The sequence below is a fragment of the Populus alba genome, chromosome 11, assembly GCF_005239225.2.
Source record: "Populus alba chromosome 11, ASM523922v2, whole genome shotgun sequence".
Classification (NCBI taxonomy): Eukaryota; Viridiplantae; Streptophyta; class Magnoliopsida; order Malpighiales; family Salicaceae; genus Populus; species Populus alba.
The window spans coordinates 3524505-3539769 of NC_133294.1; the positions used below are offsets into that span (position 1 = coordinate 3524505).

The following is a 15265-nucleotide window of genomic DNA, read 5'->3' on the forward strand; positions in this document are numbered from 1 at the left end:
ATTTTAATTAATTAAAAAAATTCAAAAAATATATCTTTTCAGTAAATTTAACTAATTTTAATCATGTCATTATTTTTCCTTTTTTTTTATTTAATTTTTGTATATTAAAAAAATAATAAAAATACATAACTGAGATTGAAATTGGACCAATAATTGAGTATCATAGCTAAAATTAAGTTTGAGAATTTTTGGGCTATAATTGAGGGCTTAATTGAATAAGAAATTGATAAAAGGGCTTAATTTGATTTAATGTGGCTAAGATTAAATGAAAATGAAATTCAAGGATGAGTTTGAAATGAATTGCCAAATTAGAAGATCAATTATGGGTCTAATCGAAGAATAAAATTGAAATTGAGAGTTAATTTGATTTAAAAATGAAGAATGGAAGAACCAAAACAGAAATGAAAGAGAGGGAGAAATCAGAGGACATATTGTAATTTGGTCAAGGGTGAAATTGACCTGAATTAGGAAAATCCAAAGGCCACGGACTGAAGTACAAATGACGCTAAAACGCAGGGACAAATAAGAAGTTTAATTTGATTTTAATTAGAAAAACCTAATTATAATTAAGGATGAAAACGACGCTGTTTGACATTAAGTGAAAGTGAAACAATGCGTTTTGATAGAAAGAGGGAAGAACATATGATGAATATTTGAAGGAAACGACGCCGTTTTGTGCTAAATTCTGCAGATATTCAGGGCATTAAAAGACGTTGGAACAACTGACTCTCATGCAACATTAGAGCTTGATCTTGGTCCTAATCGTAGCACAAGAAATCAGGTTTTAATTCTGAGGATCTACTACAGATTTTGAGTCAAACATACCCTCTCAGTCAGCTTTTCATCAAGAACTATAGCCCAGCCTTTTCATTCTTATGCAAGATCCATTTTTCAAAATTTGATTCTCTCTCCATGAATCAAGCAAAGAGGAATCAATGGCCAATACCTAAGATGATTTACTGGGCTATCTTCAAGGATTTGATACTAACAAAGGCAGTGATTTTTTTTTCCCCTTTCTTGAAAGGATTAACACCCGCCTATAAAAGGAACACAAAAAAGGAAAAAAAGGAGGATCACCAGAGGGAAAAACAGTGAGGGCAAGAAACCACAGTAGAAAAGTTGATACGGTGGGTGCAACGGGACAGACGACATCTTCATCCCTCTAGTGGCAGATCGTTAATTCTTCTCCCTTTTGGTGTAGATTTTTGGTTCCATAAGACCACCTTGGTCTACAGCAAAACAGGTATGGTCTCTTATGATTATTCAGTTTTCACATGAAGAATATCATTACGTATTTATCATTACGTATTTGTCATTCCATGCCCTCTTCGTGTATAAACATGTACGAGTAGAGCTCAAGACCATATATTTGTGAGATCAAGACTTTATTCTATTTTTGGAAAGTGTTTGTCTTTGCTCCCGCCCTAACCAGCACCTGTGCTCAAGTCCAGTAGGAAGCTTAACGAAGTCTTTCCTTTCTTTAAACTGCCTAGTCCCTCACGCTGATTCGTTTCTTTTTCAATAAATAATCGTGGATGATTTTATCTTGATTAGAGACCAATTAATTTAGATTTTTTAGAAAATGATGGAATTGAAAGGATAGAAACCAAAATTACACACACACCAAACTTGAGTAGTGTGTTTGAAGTTTTAAGAAAGATATACTTTGTTTATCTAACTTTAAAAATAACATAGATTATATAATTTCGGTGCCTCAATTTTTTTTCAAATTCAATTTTAGTATAATAATTTATTTTTATTGTTTCTTAATCCTTGGTTGAGAGGAGAGAGAAAAGTCATTGAATTCTGATAGTAGAGAAAAAAAAATATCGTTAACACAGATTAAGACCACCAAAATGATCGATTTTTTTTTTTAATGCATTTAAATTTTGAAGGGTATTTCTGATTCATCTATAATTTTTTTAATCTATTGTATAGATGAAATTTATTTTTGAAGAAATTTATGTCTCTATTTCTATTATTGTTTACATGAATAAAAAAAATATTTTAAGAAATAAATTTAGTAGATACAACTGAGTGAATGTTTAGGCTTGCGAGATTAAATATTTTGATCTATATTTGTTTCTTAATTTTTTCATTTTTTATTTTTTTGTTATTTTTTTTTCTTCAATTATTCATACACATAGTCCTTGATATATTTAATTATATGTATGTATAAAGTTTTTGATTTTCACTTAATTTTTTATAACTACAAAAATATGTTAAAAAAGCTTGTGTATATAAGTTTTTTTATTTTATTTTTTAAAATATGACCCATAACAAATTACACATCAAATATCTAGTTATATATATAAACTTATAGATAAGGATTTTGAACTTGATTTAAAACAATATCTATACCTGAAAATCTATTCATATAAAGACGGTTAGTAGTGAGTATTTATAAGGTTTGAGTCAAGTCACTCGCATATGATTTAATTTATTTAGGTGCAATGATGAATTTTAGTTTTAGCTTTTTAATATTTATTTTTCACATAGCATATAAAGATGATAAAAAAAAAAACCTCTAAAAAAAATTTAATTCAAAGCTAAAATTTCAACGCTGGAGGTTCAATCTTACAAAGTAAGAGAATATTCGTTTGTTCATAAATTTATTATAATGCTACAACTAACGGTGCTATCCAAATCTCAATCAGAATAGTTAAAAAAATAATTCATCTTGATGCACTTTAAAAGATCTCAACATTGGAGGTTGAATTATTCAGTGCTAGGTGGTTTTTACAGATCCCATTCATGGAGTTGATGCTTGAACTATCATTACTTTGTAGTGCTATATATTTGAATAGAACTTTTAAACAAACCATTCTCTTGGAAATGACTCTTGAAGTTTCAATGAACCGAAGTTTAGGTGTTTAGGGTTCATCATTTTGCAAATTGAACTGACCAAGTTTCAAGCAAAATGTTCTGTCCCTCCTGAATAAGAGAAGAGGGGACCAGTGTCAAGAACTCTGTGGTTAAATTAACACCTATGTTACAAGAATTGCTGGCTTTATTTGTTACTTATTGCACATATTAGAACATTGTATTATTTGGAATCCTTACAATGTACAAACCTAGAACTCATCACATCATTCTTATAGACACCATACTCATAATCATCCATGGTGGTAGCTGCTTACAGATAGGACCAATACTTGTGCCAACCTTTACTTACATAGGCAGGCATCAGATTTCAGAAAATGGAAAGGATTTAGTTAGGATAATTACATGTGGGATATTTCATGGAAAGTCGGTATCAGTGGTTTCGACTCGACAACATTTGAAAGAGTTCCAAGGTATAGCTGGAATATGTTTAATGAAGGGAATTTTCTGGAGCAAGTTGTAAGTCTTTGATAGTGATGGATAAAGAGGGAAATAAGATAGTGCAAAGATGCCAACTGGGATAAAGGAGACTGCATATAGAGTAATTTTTGTCCAGCTTTCCTTGCTGTAAATCATCAGAATGATTGTTGCTCCAAACGCTACCATCATCATTGCCACAGAGAGAAACAGAAATGTGAAGCCTACCATCAACTTATTAGGAAGTGTATGCTTGAAATCTTTAAATCGAAACGGCGATGTTAGGATAGAGAGGAAAGTAACAACTGATGTCAAAGCGAACGTAAGGGAGAGTACATCAGTCACGGTGAAAACCACAAAGAATGGTTTGTTGACGAGAACAGGAACACCAGTGCTCTGATTCGGACCTCCTGGAACCGTGTAGGCTGCAGCAAAGGCAACGGTGGCAATGAGAACTGCTACCACAGAACATCCTTCTGCTGTGGTCTTTAGCCATTCTTTGGCTAAATTACGGAGTTCAGAATTTGCAGTAATGAAATACCCTTCTGCAGTGAGCTTCATATTGTTCTGGTGATTCAGGAAATGGGATGGAGTGACTTCTTTGACGCGCTGCGTTCTCACATGGATAACAAAGAGAACATGTCTATCAAGTTTTCTTAAAAGAAAATAATTATAGAATTAGACCATTAATTGTTTTTATTTATTTCTTCTTATAAATCATACATAAATTACTTTTTAAGATGAATTATTATGTAAACTCACCCTACCATATTGCTGTAATACGTCTACTCCAACCGCTTCTGGATACAAGATTAGTATGACAATAAAAAAATATTGTGCTTCCCGTGAATTATGTGTATGATAGATATGCATAGCAGGAAGGTAAAAGTCTAAAAAGTGCACCTCAAACCAGAGTAATTCTTCCTGTAAGAGGAATGCAGGGCCTTCCATCTTCTCATCAGATATAAAATCCTTTCTTTTCCTTCCGACGGTGTGTAGAATGGAATTCCCATCACCATCAATCTTCCTTGTCAGCCTCTTCATAGGCACGTCCATTCCTTTCACAAGCTCGAAAATCTTCTTTTGGCGGTATTTGATTGCTACATGCAATACATTGCGCCCTTCGTCATCAATGTGTTCGACTGCCTGGGGATATAGCTTGAGTATTTCTTCAACAATCTCCACACAGCCTGACTTTGTAGCCAAAATCAAAGGAGTTTCTCCAAGACTCTCCTCTTTGTCTAGAATTTTATTAAACAAATGTACCTCTTGCCGTTCTTGGCCTCCCTTTTCTCCGTACTTATGGATTTTAGGCTTGCCCTGGTCGATGCTAGAATACGTAAGCTCCCAGGAGGTATCTTTTCTGACTAAAAACTTGGCAAGCTCCACAGCTGATCTATGCAGTTGTTTTTGCTTTTGAACCTTTTCCCTCCATACTGAACATCCATATGATTTTGCTTTCAAGGAAATAAGTTAGTCGCCAATGGTTAGTTGCATATAAATTCTGTGATGTAATGTAAGAATGAGTTTATTATGCAGAAACAAGGCAAGTTACATCATGGTTGTTAAAAGGAATGACAGAAAAATTAAGAAGGGAAACTATAATAAAAAAAATCTAAGAATGTTACATTTTTTTTTTTTTTATATATGAGAAGTGCCATAATCACATTGGTTTCACTGATTCAGTGAAAACTGGAAGGGTAAGGATTATACTTCCATACCTAAATTAATGAATCCTTCTTCAGGCTCTAGTTTAAAAGCTGATGGGTTGCATGATAAAAGCTGAAGACCAGTCATACCATCGGCATCTTTTTGGCCAATTAAATGCGTGTAGTCCAACGCAATTCGGTATGCCAAATCTGTGGCCCAACGTAATTTGTATGAAAGAAAACATTTCAGCATCAGAATATCAACTTCATATGTTGAAACAAAATTGACTTGAAGATGGGGGGAAGAAATGAATTTATAATTGACAATGCTTACCAAAATGCAGAGAAAGAATGGCCATGTGAAGGATAGTGGTTTTATCACTTCTCTGTACATAGAATTGCAAACCATATTCATCATATCCAGAGACTTTAGCAGCAAGAAAGTTGAACATATCAGTTTTTCCATACCGGGCCGCACAAAAGAGAGCCGTCTCTCCATTGTGGTTGCGCATGCCTAACAATCCAGGGGCTTTCTTCAGAAGTTTACCTGCAACAGCTACAGTATGGTTGCTTGTGGCAGTCTCATGGAGGATTGTGTTTCCTACACCATTTTGGCGAGTCAACTTGTCGAGATGATGATCAGGCAACTCATCTAGTAATTGTTCTACCAAGGATGCTTCTTTGGCATATGTAGCCATGTGAAGTACTGTATCGTCGTTTACTGTTATTACGTGCAATGCATGATCCTGATTTTTTTGGCAGAGTTCTGCAACTATCTTCTTGTTTCCTTTCATGAGAGCATAGTACAAGTTTCCGTTTATTTTCTGTTTACGATCGATTTCACTGGTACCAGGAGACATCAAGGGTTCCATGTAGAAGGGAGGGGGTAATTTTTTCCTTGAAAAAAAAAAAAAATGGCTATGCCAATCCTCAATAATAACCTTCTCCTTTATATCAGAATTCTACTATCATGCAACAGGATCCTGTTAATCTTGACGAGTACACTTACAAAGTATAATATTCTAGCTACCTCTCCTATTCTAAAGCTGTATCCAGAGCTTTTGACTTCATGACTGCATTTGGATTATCAATCATCTTTACTTGTGGTACCGTTAGAATCTTGAACTTTTCCTTGATTTATTATTGCACAGTTATGATCACTAACTAGCTATATAGTTTTGCTTCATGTGCTAATTGGCACTTTATTGAAAATGAACCTTGCTTTATATATGCCTTTAGCTGGTGCTTCGACATCAAGGGTTCCATGTAGAAGGGAGGGGGTAATTTTTTCCTTGAAAAAAAAAAAAAATGGCTATGCCAATCCTCAATAATAACCTTCTCCTTTATATCAGAATTCTACTATCATGCAACAGGATCCTGTTAATCTTGACGAGTACACTTACAAAGTATAATATTCTAGCTACCTCTCCTATTCTAAAGCTGTATCCAGAGCTTTTGACTTCATGACTGCATTTGGATTATCAATCATCTTTACTTGTGGTACCGTTAGAATCTTGAACTTTTCCTTGATTTATTATTGCACAGTTATGATCACTAACTAGCTATATAGTTTTGCTTCATGTGCTAATTGGCACTTTATTGAAAATGAACCTTGCTTTATATATGCCTTTAGCTGGTGCTTCTCCATGTTTAGTGGAATGTGGAATAACCTTTGTGTTGATTCATGGAATTAAATTCCTACTTTGTCACACTAATTCTGTTTCATTAGTGCAGTGTCATAAACATTCCCATGTTATGCACGCCAGGCTTACAACTCATAGTTAATTGGGAATAATCTTAGCTTTGCCTATAGTAGTATATTAGCATCTAATCCGAGGGACAAAGTCGAACTTTCTTCCTTCAGTAAAATGCTATCCCCCAGGCCCACATCCCGCAGTTTGACTGAATTGAGTGTAGATTTAAAGGAAACTTACTGGAGAATTCGTTTTATTTACATCAATTACTTTATTGCTACTTTGATTACTAGAATCAAATATATATTTTATAGTATAAATAATTTTATAAATCTTGTCAAGTTATTTTAAAGAATCAAAAATAAAAAAAAAGATATTATTTTATCTAAAATTGCTAAGGATTTGTTCTTATTTTTTCTTCTTTTATTCTTCCTTTTATGTTCCTGACTCTGGCGTTAATGAACAATTCTTACAAATATTTTCAACTTTGGCGTGGTAAATATCGCATAAATCCAAAAAAATATGATATTCCTGACTCTGGTGTCAGTGAATATTTTTGCAAAAAATAAATTTGAAGAAGAAATTTTTTGTCATTTTTTTCTTGTTTATCCTTTATTATTATTTGCCCTTTTTAATTAGATGAAAGTAAAAAAAAAAAAACATTGCACGACGTAGTTGCATTTAACAGTAATAATCTACAGATTGAGCACATCTACAAAAAAATACGAACATAAAGAAAAAAAAATAAAACAAAGTACGAGGAGCTCACAAATAAATCAACGAAGACTCCCAAATATTTTTGGATTTTTCTGTTATTGAAAAGGGGTTTGTTTGATCAAATATCAAATTAGAATGGGTATAAAAATTATGGCCAAAACATAAGGGTGTGTTTTGCCAAACACACCCTTAGTAAACACAATTTAGGTCGGCTAGGCCTAAAGCCCAAACCCAGCCCACTCTTTTTTTCTTTTTGTGTTGAATCTAGCCCACCATGCATGAAAGGTTCACGCATGCATGCAACAGTAACCAGTTAATTATTTTAGAAAGGAAGGAAGGAAACTTACCTAGGCGTGCGGATGGAGGCGAACTCGAGGGAGACTAGGCTAAAAGAAGGGTTGAGGGGGGCGTGGCTAGTATAGAGTTCGCCGCCCCCTTCTTTTGTTTTTATATTTCTTTCTTTTAGAGTTTCTGGTAATAGCCTCCTCTTGAGGTCTTTTCTTTTAGGGTTTCTCCTAATCGTCCTCCCTTCTCTTTTGCACACACTGAGGTCTGTATTTATAGTGCTAGAATCCCTTTGCTTGTGAGAAACAAAGTTTCAAATATCAAATTCATTCTCTTTTTTGAAGTTCGAATTTGATTAAAAATCAAATTTGAAAGCAGATAACTATCATTATCTTGAAAACAAGGATTATCTTGAAGATAAGGATAGAATGACAAAAGTACATTGTAGTCTCTAGTTTTAACGCAAGTTGACAAATCACACTTTTCATTGAAATAAATCTCTGATTTACATTTTAAACCCTCTAAAATTAAATTAAACAGCCAATGGGTCAAAATTGGGTTACAACAGGTGTTGATTGTTTTTTTTTTTTTTTTTTTAATAATAATCAATTGATTTATTAATAAAACAACCATTTAGATAATAACAAAGAAAAATACTGAATTTTAATAAAACAAAAAAAAAAGATTGGAAACAAATCCAATTACATTGTATTAGCAATAAATCTAAGCTTCATTCTTTGCAAGCGTGTTGCTTCCATCTACGTTTACCTGGATCACCAACAAGGATAGTCTTCACTCATCATAAATTGGTTTAAATATGATTATTGAAATCCTTACAATTATCAACAACTCAATAACTTGCTGCACAATGTTAACAATAATAATACATATTATCATCCATGTATGGTATTTCATGGAATGTGGGACTCTGAGGTTTGGACTTGACAACATTTTAAACATTTGGACATCATCATACAAGGTTTGGATAGAACAAGTTTAGTTAGTGGAAAGTTTTCGAGCAAATATTTGTAAGTTTTTGATAGTGAGGAATAGAGAGGAAAATAAGATAGCGCGAAGATGCAAACTGGGATAAAAGAGACCGAGTATAGAGTAACTTTAGCCCAATTTTCCTTATTGTATATCGTCAGAAAGATTGTTGATCCAAATGCTACCATCATCATAGCCACGGAAAGGAACAGAAATGTGAAGCCTGCCATCAACTTATTGGGAAGGGTATGCTTGAAATCTTTAAATCGAAATGGCGATGAGAGGATGGAGAGAAATGTCACAACTGATGTCAAAGCAAAGGTAAGAGATAGCACGTCCGAGACAGTGAAAACCACAAAGAATGGTTTATTAACGAGGACAGGAACACCGGTGCTCTGATTTGGACCTCCTGGAACTGTGTAGGCTGCTGCAAAGGCGACTGTAGCAATCATAACAGCCACAACCGAAGATCCTTCTGCAGTGCTCTTTATCCATTCTTTCGCTGAGCTGCGAAGTTCAGAGTTTGCAGTAACAAACAAACCCTCTGCAGAGAGGTTCTGACTGTTATGGTGGCTTATGAAATGAGGTGGAGTGACTTCTTCGACTCGTTGTATTCTCGCACGCAATAAAAAACAGACATGTCAGTCACTGAATTTTTCCAAAAAAAATAAGCATTAGACCATTAATATTTTTAGTTCTTTCTTCTTTTCTACAGTATGTGGAAATGCAATGCAAATTCCTCAAGTTTTGTTCCAATTGCTTATAGATTCAAGATTAGTGCAGCATTCAAAAAAATATGCCTGTGTGTGAATCATATGTTGATGCTAAAAGTCTAAAAAGCACCTCAAACCATAGCAACTCTTCTTGTAATAGGAATGCAGGGCCTTCCATCTTCTCAGATACAAAATCCTTTCTGTTTATACCAACAGTGTGCAGAATAGAATTCCCCTCGTTATCAATCTTTCTTACCAGTCTCTTCATGGGCACTTCCATTTTCGTCACAAGCTCGAAAATCTTTAACTCTCTGTATTTGATTGCCACATGCAACACATTGCGACCTTCGTCATCAACATGTTCAACTGCTTGAGGGTAAAGCCTGAGTATTTCTTCCACTATCTCCACAATTCCTGACTTCGTAGCCAAAATCAAAGGAGTTTCACCAACATCATCCATTCTCTCATGAATTCTAGCAGCCAAAGACATCCCTTCTTGCCCACCTATCTCTCCATATCTGTGTATTTTAGGCTTGCTCTGGTCAATGCTAGAATAAGAAACTTCCCATGAGGTATCATTTCTAGATAAAAGCTTGGCAAGCTCTACAGCTGATTTATATTTATCCTTTTGGTTTTGAACCTTCTCCTGCCAAGCTGTACTGCAACAGGATTTAGCTACCAAGGAATAAAGCAAGTCAGCAACATACATACCTAACTTTAGGCTCTGGAACACAACATAAATAAAAATTATCTATAACGATGAATTATTTTGCAGAAAGATGGAAAATACATGACTGTAAGAAGATTAACCTATGTAAAAGAATCTTATTATTTCAAGTACGAAAAATTCAGAGAAAAAGAAGGAAATTTGCAACACATTATTTCTATATGAAGATAAAGGAAGGATTGTTCAAGTGTCATAATCTTGACAAGAAAGAAGTGCACTATAGTATTAGCTGTTCTGAATGTGATTAGAAAAATGGAAGTGATCTTGTATACATACCTAACTTGATGAATCCATCTTCAGGGTCTTGTTTAAAAGCTGACGGGTTGCATGAAAGAAGTTGAAGACTCGTCATCCCATCACCGTCTTTTTCGCTGATTAAATGTCTGTAGTCCAATGCAATTTGTTATGCCAAATCTGTTTTTTTCCATTAAAATTGTACCAGAGAGAAGTTTTTGTTTTAGAGCAGCAAAATAAAAACTTCAGCATGCCTCAGAATTGAGATTTTATTTAATTCCACCAAACATAACATACAGAAGTGCCCAAGAAATGAACTTGTGATTTATAATGCTTACCGAAGTGTTCAGAAAGAATTGCAATGTGGAGGATAGTGTTTTTATCACTTCTCTGAACATAAAATTGCAGACCTGCTTCGTCATATCCAGAGACTTTAGCAGCTAGAAAGTTGAACATATCAGTTTTTCCGTACCGAGCTGCACGAAACAGAGCCGTCTCCCCATTGTGGTTGCGCATACCTAACAGTCCGGGAGCTCTCTTTAGCAGTTTATCTGCAACAGCAATCGCATGGTTGCTAGTGGCAGTCTCATGGAGAATTGTGTTTCCCACTCGATTTTGTCGGGTCAACTTGTCGACATGATGATCAGGCAACTCATCTAGTAATCTTTCCACCAAGGCTGCTTCTTTAGCATACGTAGCCATGTGGAGAACAGTATCATCATTCACTGTTATTACGTGCAATGCATGATCTGAAATTCTTTGGCAGAGATCTACAACATCCTTCTTGTTGCATGTCACTAGAGCCTTGTACAGACGTCCATTGATTTTCTGTTTGGTATCAAGAACATCAGCATTGCAGGAACCCATCAGTGGCTGAAACATCCTGAATAGGGAGGTGGCTTCTCTCTTTTTTTTGGCCTTATTATCCTTTGATTCTTTTGATTTTGAAGACAAAGTAATATTGTTGTTCTAGCCCTCAATAATGAATAGCTCTGCCCATTTTATGTCAAAATCCCGCTTGTTCTACACCTAATCTTGTCCATATCGGCCAATACACAAAGTACCTAGCTTTTTATTACAATAAATGTAAATGCTGGGTCATACTTTTCAAAGAGTAATTGTCTTTGTGAAACATCACTTTGAGTTTGATGATAGAAACCTGCTTTATCCCTTAATCGAATACTTTTCTTCTCTCTTCTTTTTATGTGGAAGTCTTTGATAGCACTATCTTTGTCCATTCTTTTTTTCATTAGTGCAATCCCATCCAAAAGCAGCACGTTTTGCACGTCGTGCTTTACAGCTAATTAGGAATAATCTTTGCTTACATAGTACAAATTCTTTCTTTAATTTCATTAATTACTGCAATGGCGCGTTCCACGCTTAGCTTTGTGATAAGCCACCACGAAGATATGAGAGAGCAACAGAACCGAATCCCAAGTATAGTGAAGTGCAGTGAAAGGCAAGTGCAAGATCAGGACAAACATGAGCCACGAAGGCTTGATTATAGCAGCTAAAGGCGTGAGGTCTTCACCACGTCAGCTAGTTATGGAGTAGTGCCAAGCATCAGTTTTTTATTCAGTTTCCATTCAGTATTTATTCTGTTCTATTTTACAGTAAATTAAATATTGTAACCATTGTAATGGAACCTTAGATTTCGGCTGTACATCCGAAATATTGGTTGAAGTAAGCTTATTAATAAGTGCTGGAAAGAAATGAATATACATAATTTCTATCCTAAATTTTATCCTGTGGTATGTTCTCACCCTAAGAGAATAATGTATATTTTGCTGTGAAAAATTTGGCTCTTGACTAGTACCTTATCAATTGGTATCAGAGCCCTATTTAAATGGCAACTAACAAAGAATGAATTGAAATGCTGGAGGCTGGGCTAGGTGGAGTGCAAGAAGGAGTACAGAGAATGGAGATGAGCATGTCTGGAAAAATGCGTCAACTAGAAGAAACTATCAATAAACTTTTAGATGCATTGTTATCAAGCAAAGGAGAATCAAGCCATGGCAACACAAACCGAGAAGGCAACTCTTGTTCAATTCACGAGGAGAATGAAGGGAACAGACAAGTCTTTTCTTCTAAAATGGCCAAGCTAGAATTTCCATGATATTCTGGACAGGACCCGACATAATGGTTTAATCGTGTGGACCAGTTCTTTGAATTTCAAAATACTTCAGCCAACCAAAAGGTATCACTAGCTTCTTTCCATTTGGAAGGAGAAGCAAATCAGTGGTGGCAATGGGCTCGTCGAACATACAGAGAAGAAGGATGAATGATGACATGGGAGGCTTTTGAAGATGAATTATGGGCTAGATTTGGACCTACAGATTGTGAAGATTTTGGTGAAGCTTTATCACGTATTAAACAGGTGGGATCCTTACGTGATTATTAGAGTGAGTTTGAGAAGTTGGGAAATCGAGTTCGTGGATGGACCCAATAGGCTTTAGTTGGGACCTTTATGGGAGGACTTAAACCAGAGATTGCAGAAGGAATTTGTATGCTCAAGACACAATCATTGAAGGAAGCAATTAGCCTAGCTCGCATGAAGGATGAACAGATGAAAAGACATCGTCAATTCTTACGACCAACTCAAGTAAATCGAACATCACTAGCACTACCAACAACAACAAGTGCAACACCAAATGCACCCTTTCAGATTATCATGGGAAGAGATGCAGAAACGTAGAGCCCAAGGACTCTGCTTTAACTATAATGAGAGATTCACTGCCGGCCATAAATGTCAAGGAATACAGCTCTTGCTTTTGGAGGGACCAACCGGATTCAATGAAATCACATATGAAGAAGTTACTAAAGAAGCTGACGTAGAAGAGGTGACAAGGGAAAATGTTGAACCTGAGATTACTTTGCATGCTTTAACTGGATGGTCTGCACCTAGAACCATGCGTGTAGATGCCAAAGTGGGTGTCTTCGACGTAGTGGTGCTAATTGACAGTGGATTCACCCATAATTTTATGAGCACTCGCTTGGCTGACCTGCTATGGCTTCCAGTAATGCTAACAAAGGCATTTACAGTTCGGGTTGCTAATGGGGCAAGGTTACAGTGTCAAGGAAAGTTCGAAAAAGTACAAGTTCTTCTTCAGGGAATTCCTTTTTCACTTACCCTTTATTCACTTCCCTTGGCAGGTTTAGACATTGCTCTGGGTGTCTAATGATTGGAAATGTTAGGATCTATGATATGTAATTGGCAAACTCTCACCATGAATTTCTATTGGGAGAACTTGGCCTGACAACTGAAAGGTTTTTGTGACTAGCCTATTCAAGCCGCTTCACTGAAGGAGATTTCCAAAGAGTTTCGCCAAGGACATGCGGTATTTGCAATTTGTCCACAATCAAACATGCATGAAACCGAAGAGAATTAGTCACCGGGTATGTGCCAGGTCTTAGATAAATATACTGAGATCTTCAAGGAACTCACACAATTGCCACCCAAACATGAGATTGATCACAATATTCCCCTCAAGGAAGGAATTGAGCTAGTCAACGTTTGACCCTATCGATATGCTTATTTTCAGAAGGCAGAGATCGAAAAACAAGTCCAGGAAATGCTGAATTTTGGACTCATCAGACCTAGCACCAGTCCTTTCTCATCTCCTGTGTTGCTAGTGAAGAAAAAAGATGGCAGTTAGTATTTTTGCACCGACTATCGATCTCTTAATGCAGTCACTATCAAAGATTGGTTTCGAATTCCTACAGTGGAAGATATGTTGGATGAACTACATGGGGCAGCATATTTCACCAAACTGGATTTAAGAACCGGGTACCATTAGGTACGAGTGCAACCTTCAGATATTCATAAGACTGCTTTTTGTACACACAACGGTCATTATGAATATCTTGTTATGCCATTTGGCTTGAATTATGCACCATCTACATTCCAAGCTATTATGAATGCTATTTTTCGACCCCATTTACAAAAATTCATATTGGTATTTTTTGATGACATCTTGATTTATAGCCCTACTTGAGAAAAGCATTTACATCATGTCACTCAAACCTTGGAAATTTTGAAGCAACACCAATTTTTTTCTTAAGGCTAGTAAATGTGCCTTTGGTAAGCAAGAGCTGGAATATTTGGGTCATATTGTCTCTCATCAAGGGGTGAAGGTCGATAGCAAAAAAATTAAGGCCATGGTGGCGTGGCCACAGCCTGCTAATATTTATGAGCTGCGTGGATTTTTAGGTTTGACAGGTTATTACTGCAAGTTCGTTCAGAATTATGGTCTAATTGCTCGGGCTCTCACAAATCTTCTCAAAAAAGGGCAATTCGGCTCGAATGAAGATGCAAAGGATGCCTTTCATACACTTAAGAAGGCCATGACCACAACGCCTATCTTAGCCATGCCAAATTTTAATGAAACTTTCACAGTGGAAACCGATGCTTCAGGTGATGGAATTGGGGCGGTTCTACAACAACAAGGCAAGCCTATTGCTTTTATGAGTCGAGCTCTTGGTGTTTTAAAAAAATCATGGTCTACATATGCAAAGGAAATGCTTGCTGTTGTGGAAGTCATACGCATGTGGCGTCTTTACTTGCTGGGGTGACGATTTATCATTCAAACCGATTAACGAAGTCTCAAATATCTACTGGAACAACGAATTACTACGCCAGAACAACATAAATGGGTTGCTAAATTATTAGGGTATAACTATGAGATTCAATACCGGCCAGGTCGTGAAAATTCTGCTGTGGATGCACTCTCTCGTCGACCTGACGGTCCCACTCTCAACAACTTGTTTGTGCCATAACTTGATATCTGGGTGGAAATTAAACAAGCAGCCACAAGAGATGACAATATGGCTGTTGTTAGCAATCTGACTCAAACTCATCCAGAGGGGCCCTTTACTCAACGAAATGGATTGATTCTTTTTAAAGGCAGAATTGTGGTTCCTTCTAATGTCACTCTACACAACAAGTTAATATATATGAAG

At 35.9% G+C, this 15265-nt stretch overlaps 3 protein-coding genes across 7 annotated transcripts; all 3 read right to left on the reverse strand.

Moving 5' to 3' along the window:
- Positions 1–2935: 2935 nt before the first annotated feature.
- On the reverse strand, positions 2936–5858 carry LOC118061405 (uncharacterized). Of its 3 annotated transcripts, none has more exons than XM_073412486.1 (4): positions 5284–5858; positions 5022–5159; positions 4063–4736; positions 2936–3909 (listed from the first exon to the last, which is right to left on the reverse strand). In XM_073412486.1, exons 1-4 carry the CDS (start codon positions 5819–5821, stop codon positions 3241–3243), a joined length of 2019 nt encoding a protein of 672 aa, XP_073268587.1. In that variant the 5' UTR covers positions 5822–5858; the 3' UTR covers positions 2936–3240. The 3 variants fall into 3 exon arrangements, with proteins under 3 accessions (XP_073268587.1, XP_034930719.1, XP_034930720.1); XM_035074828.2 differs by having other exon boundaries at positions 2940–3909; positions 4063–4757; XM_035074829.2 differs by having other exon boundaries at positions 2948–3909; positions 4204–4757.
- A 2575-nt stretch (positions 5859–8433) lies between these two features.
- Positions 8434–11324, reverse strand: LOC118061408 (uncharacterized). Of its 3 annotated transcripts, XM_035074832.2 has the most exons (4): positions 10645–11320; positions 10349–10486; positions 9476–10020; positions 8434–9280 (listed from the first exon to the last, which is right to left on the reverse strand). In XM_035074832.2, exons 2-4 carry the CDS (start codon positions 10422–10424, stop codon positions 9278–9280), a joined length of 624 nt encoding a protein of 207 aa, XP_034930723.1. In that variant the 5' UTR covers positions 10425–10486; positions 10645–11320; the 3' UTR covers positions 8434–9277. The 3 variants fall into 3 exon arrangements, with proteins under 3 accessions (XP_034930723.1, XP_073268564.1, XP_034930722.1); XM_073412463.1 differs by having other exon boundaries at positions 8434–10020; positions 10349–10455; positions 10645–11324; XM_035074831.2 differs by having other exon boundaries at positions 8434–10020; positions 10645–11322.
- LOC140956164 (uncharacterized) lies at positions 10580–11173 on the reverse strand. The gene has a single exon (XM_073412653.1). It carries the CDS (start codon positions 11171–11173, stop codon positions 10580–10582), a length of 594 nt encoding a protein of 197 aa, XP_073268754.1.
- Positions 11325–15265: the final 3941 nt, after the last annotated feature.

What these genes read in the sequence shown, in the direction of transcription:
- LOC140956164 (XM_073412653.1), bottom strand. Translation starts at nt 11,173, where the DNA reads ATGGGTTCCTGCAATGCTGATGTTCTTGATACCAAACAGAAAATCAAT.
- LOC118061408 (XM_073412463.1), bottom strand. Translation starts at nt 10,424, where the DNA reads ATGACGAGTCTTCAACTTCTTTCATGCAACCCGTCAGCTTTTAAACAA. An exon ending in AGATGGATTCATCAAGTTAG is followed by an intron (nt 10,021 to 10,348) that starts GTATGTATACAA and finishes ATTCCTTGGTAG; the next exon opens with CTAAATCCTGTTGCAGTACA.
- LOC118061405 (XM_035074828.2), bottom strand. Translation starts at nt 5,821, where the DNA reads ATGGAACCCTTGATGTCTCCTGGTACCAGTGAAATCGATCGTAAACAG. An exon ending in CATTCTTTCTCTGCATTTTG is followed by an intron (nt 5,160 to 5,283) that starts GTAAGCATTGTC and finishes GTTGGGCCACAG; the next exon opens with ATTTGGCATACCGAATTGCG. An exon ending in TATTACAGCAATATGGTAGG is followed by an intron (nt 3,910 to 4,062) that starts GTGAGTTTACAT and finishes GTGAGAACGCAG; the next exon opens with CGCGTCAAAGAAGTCACTCC.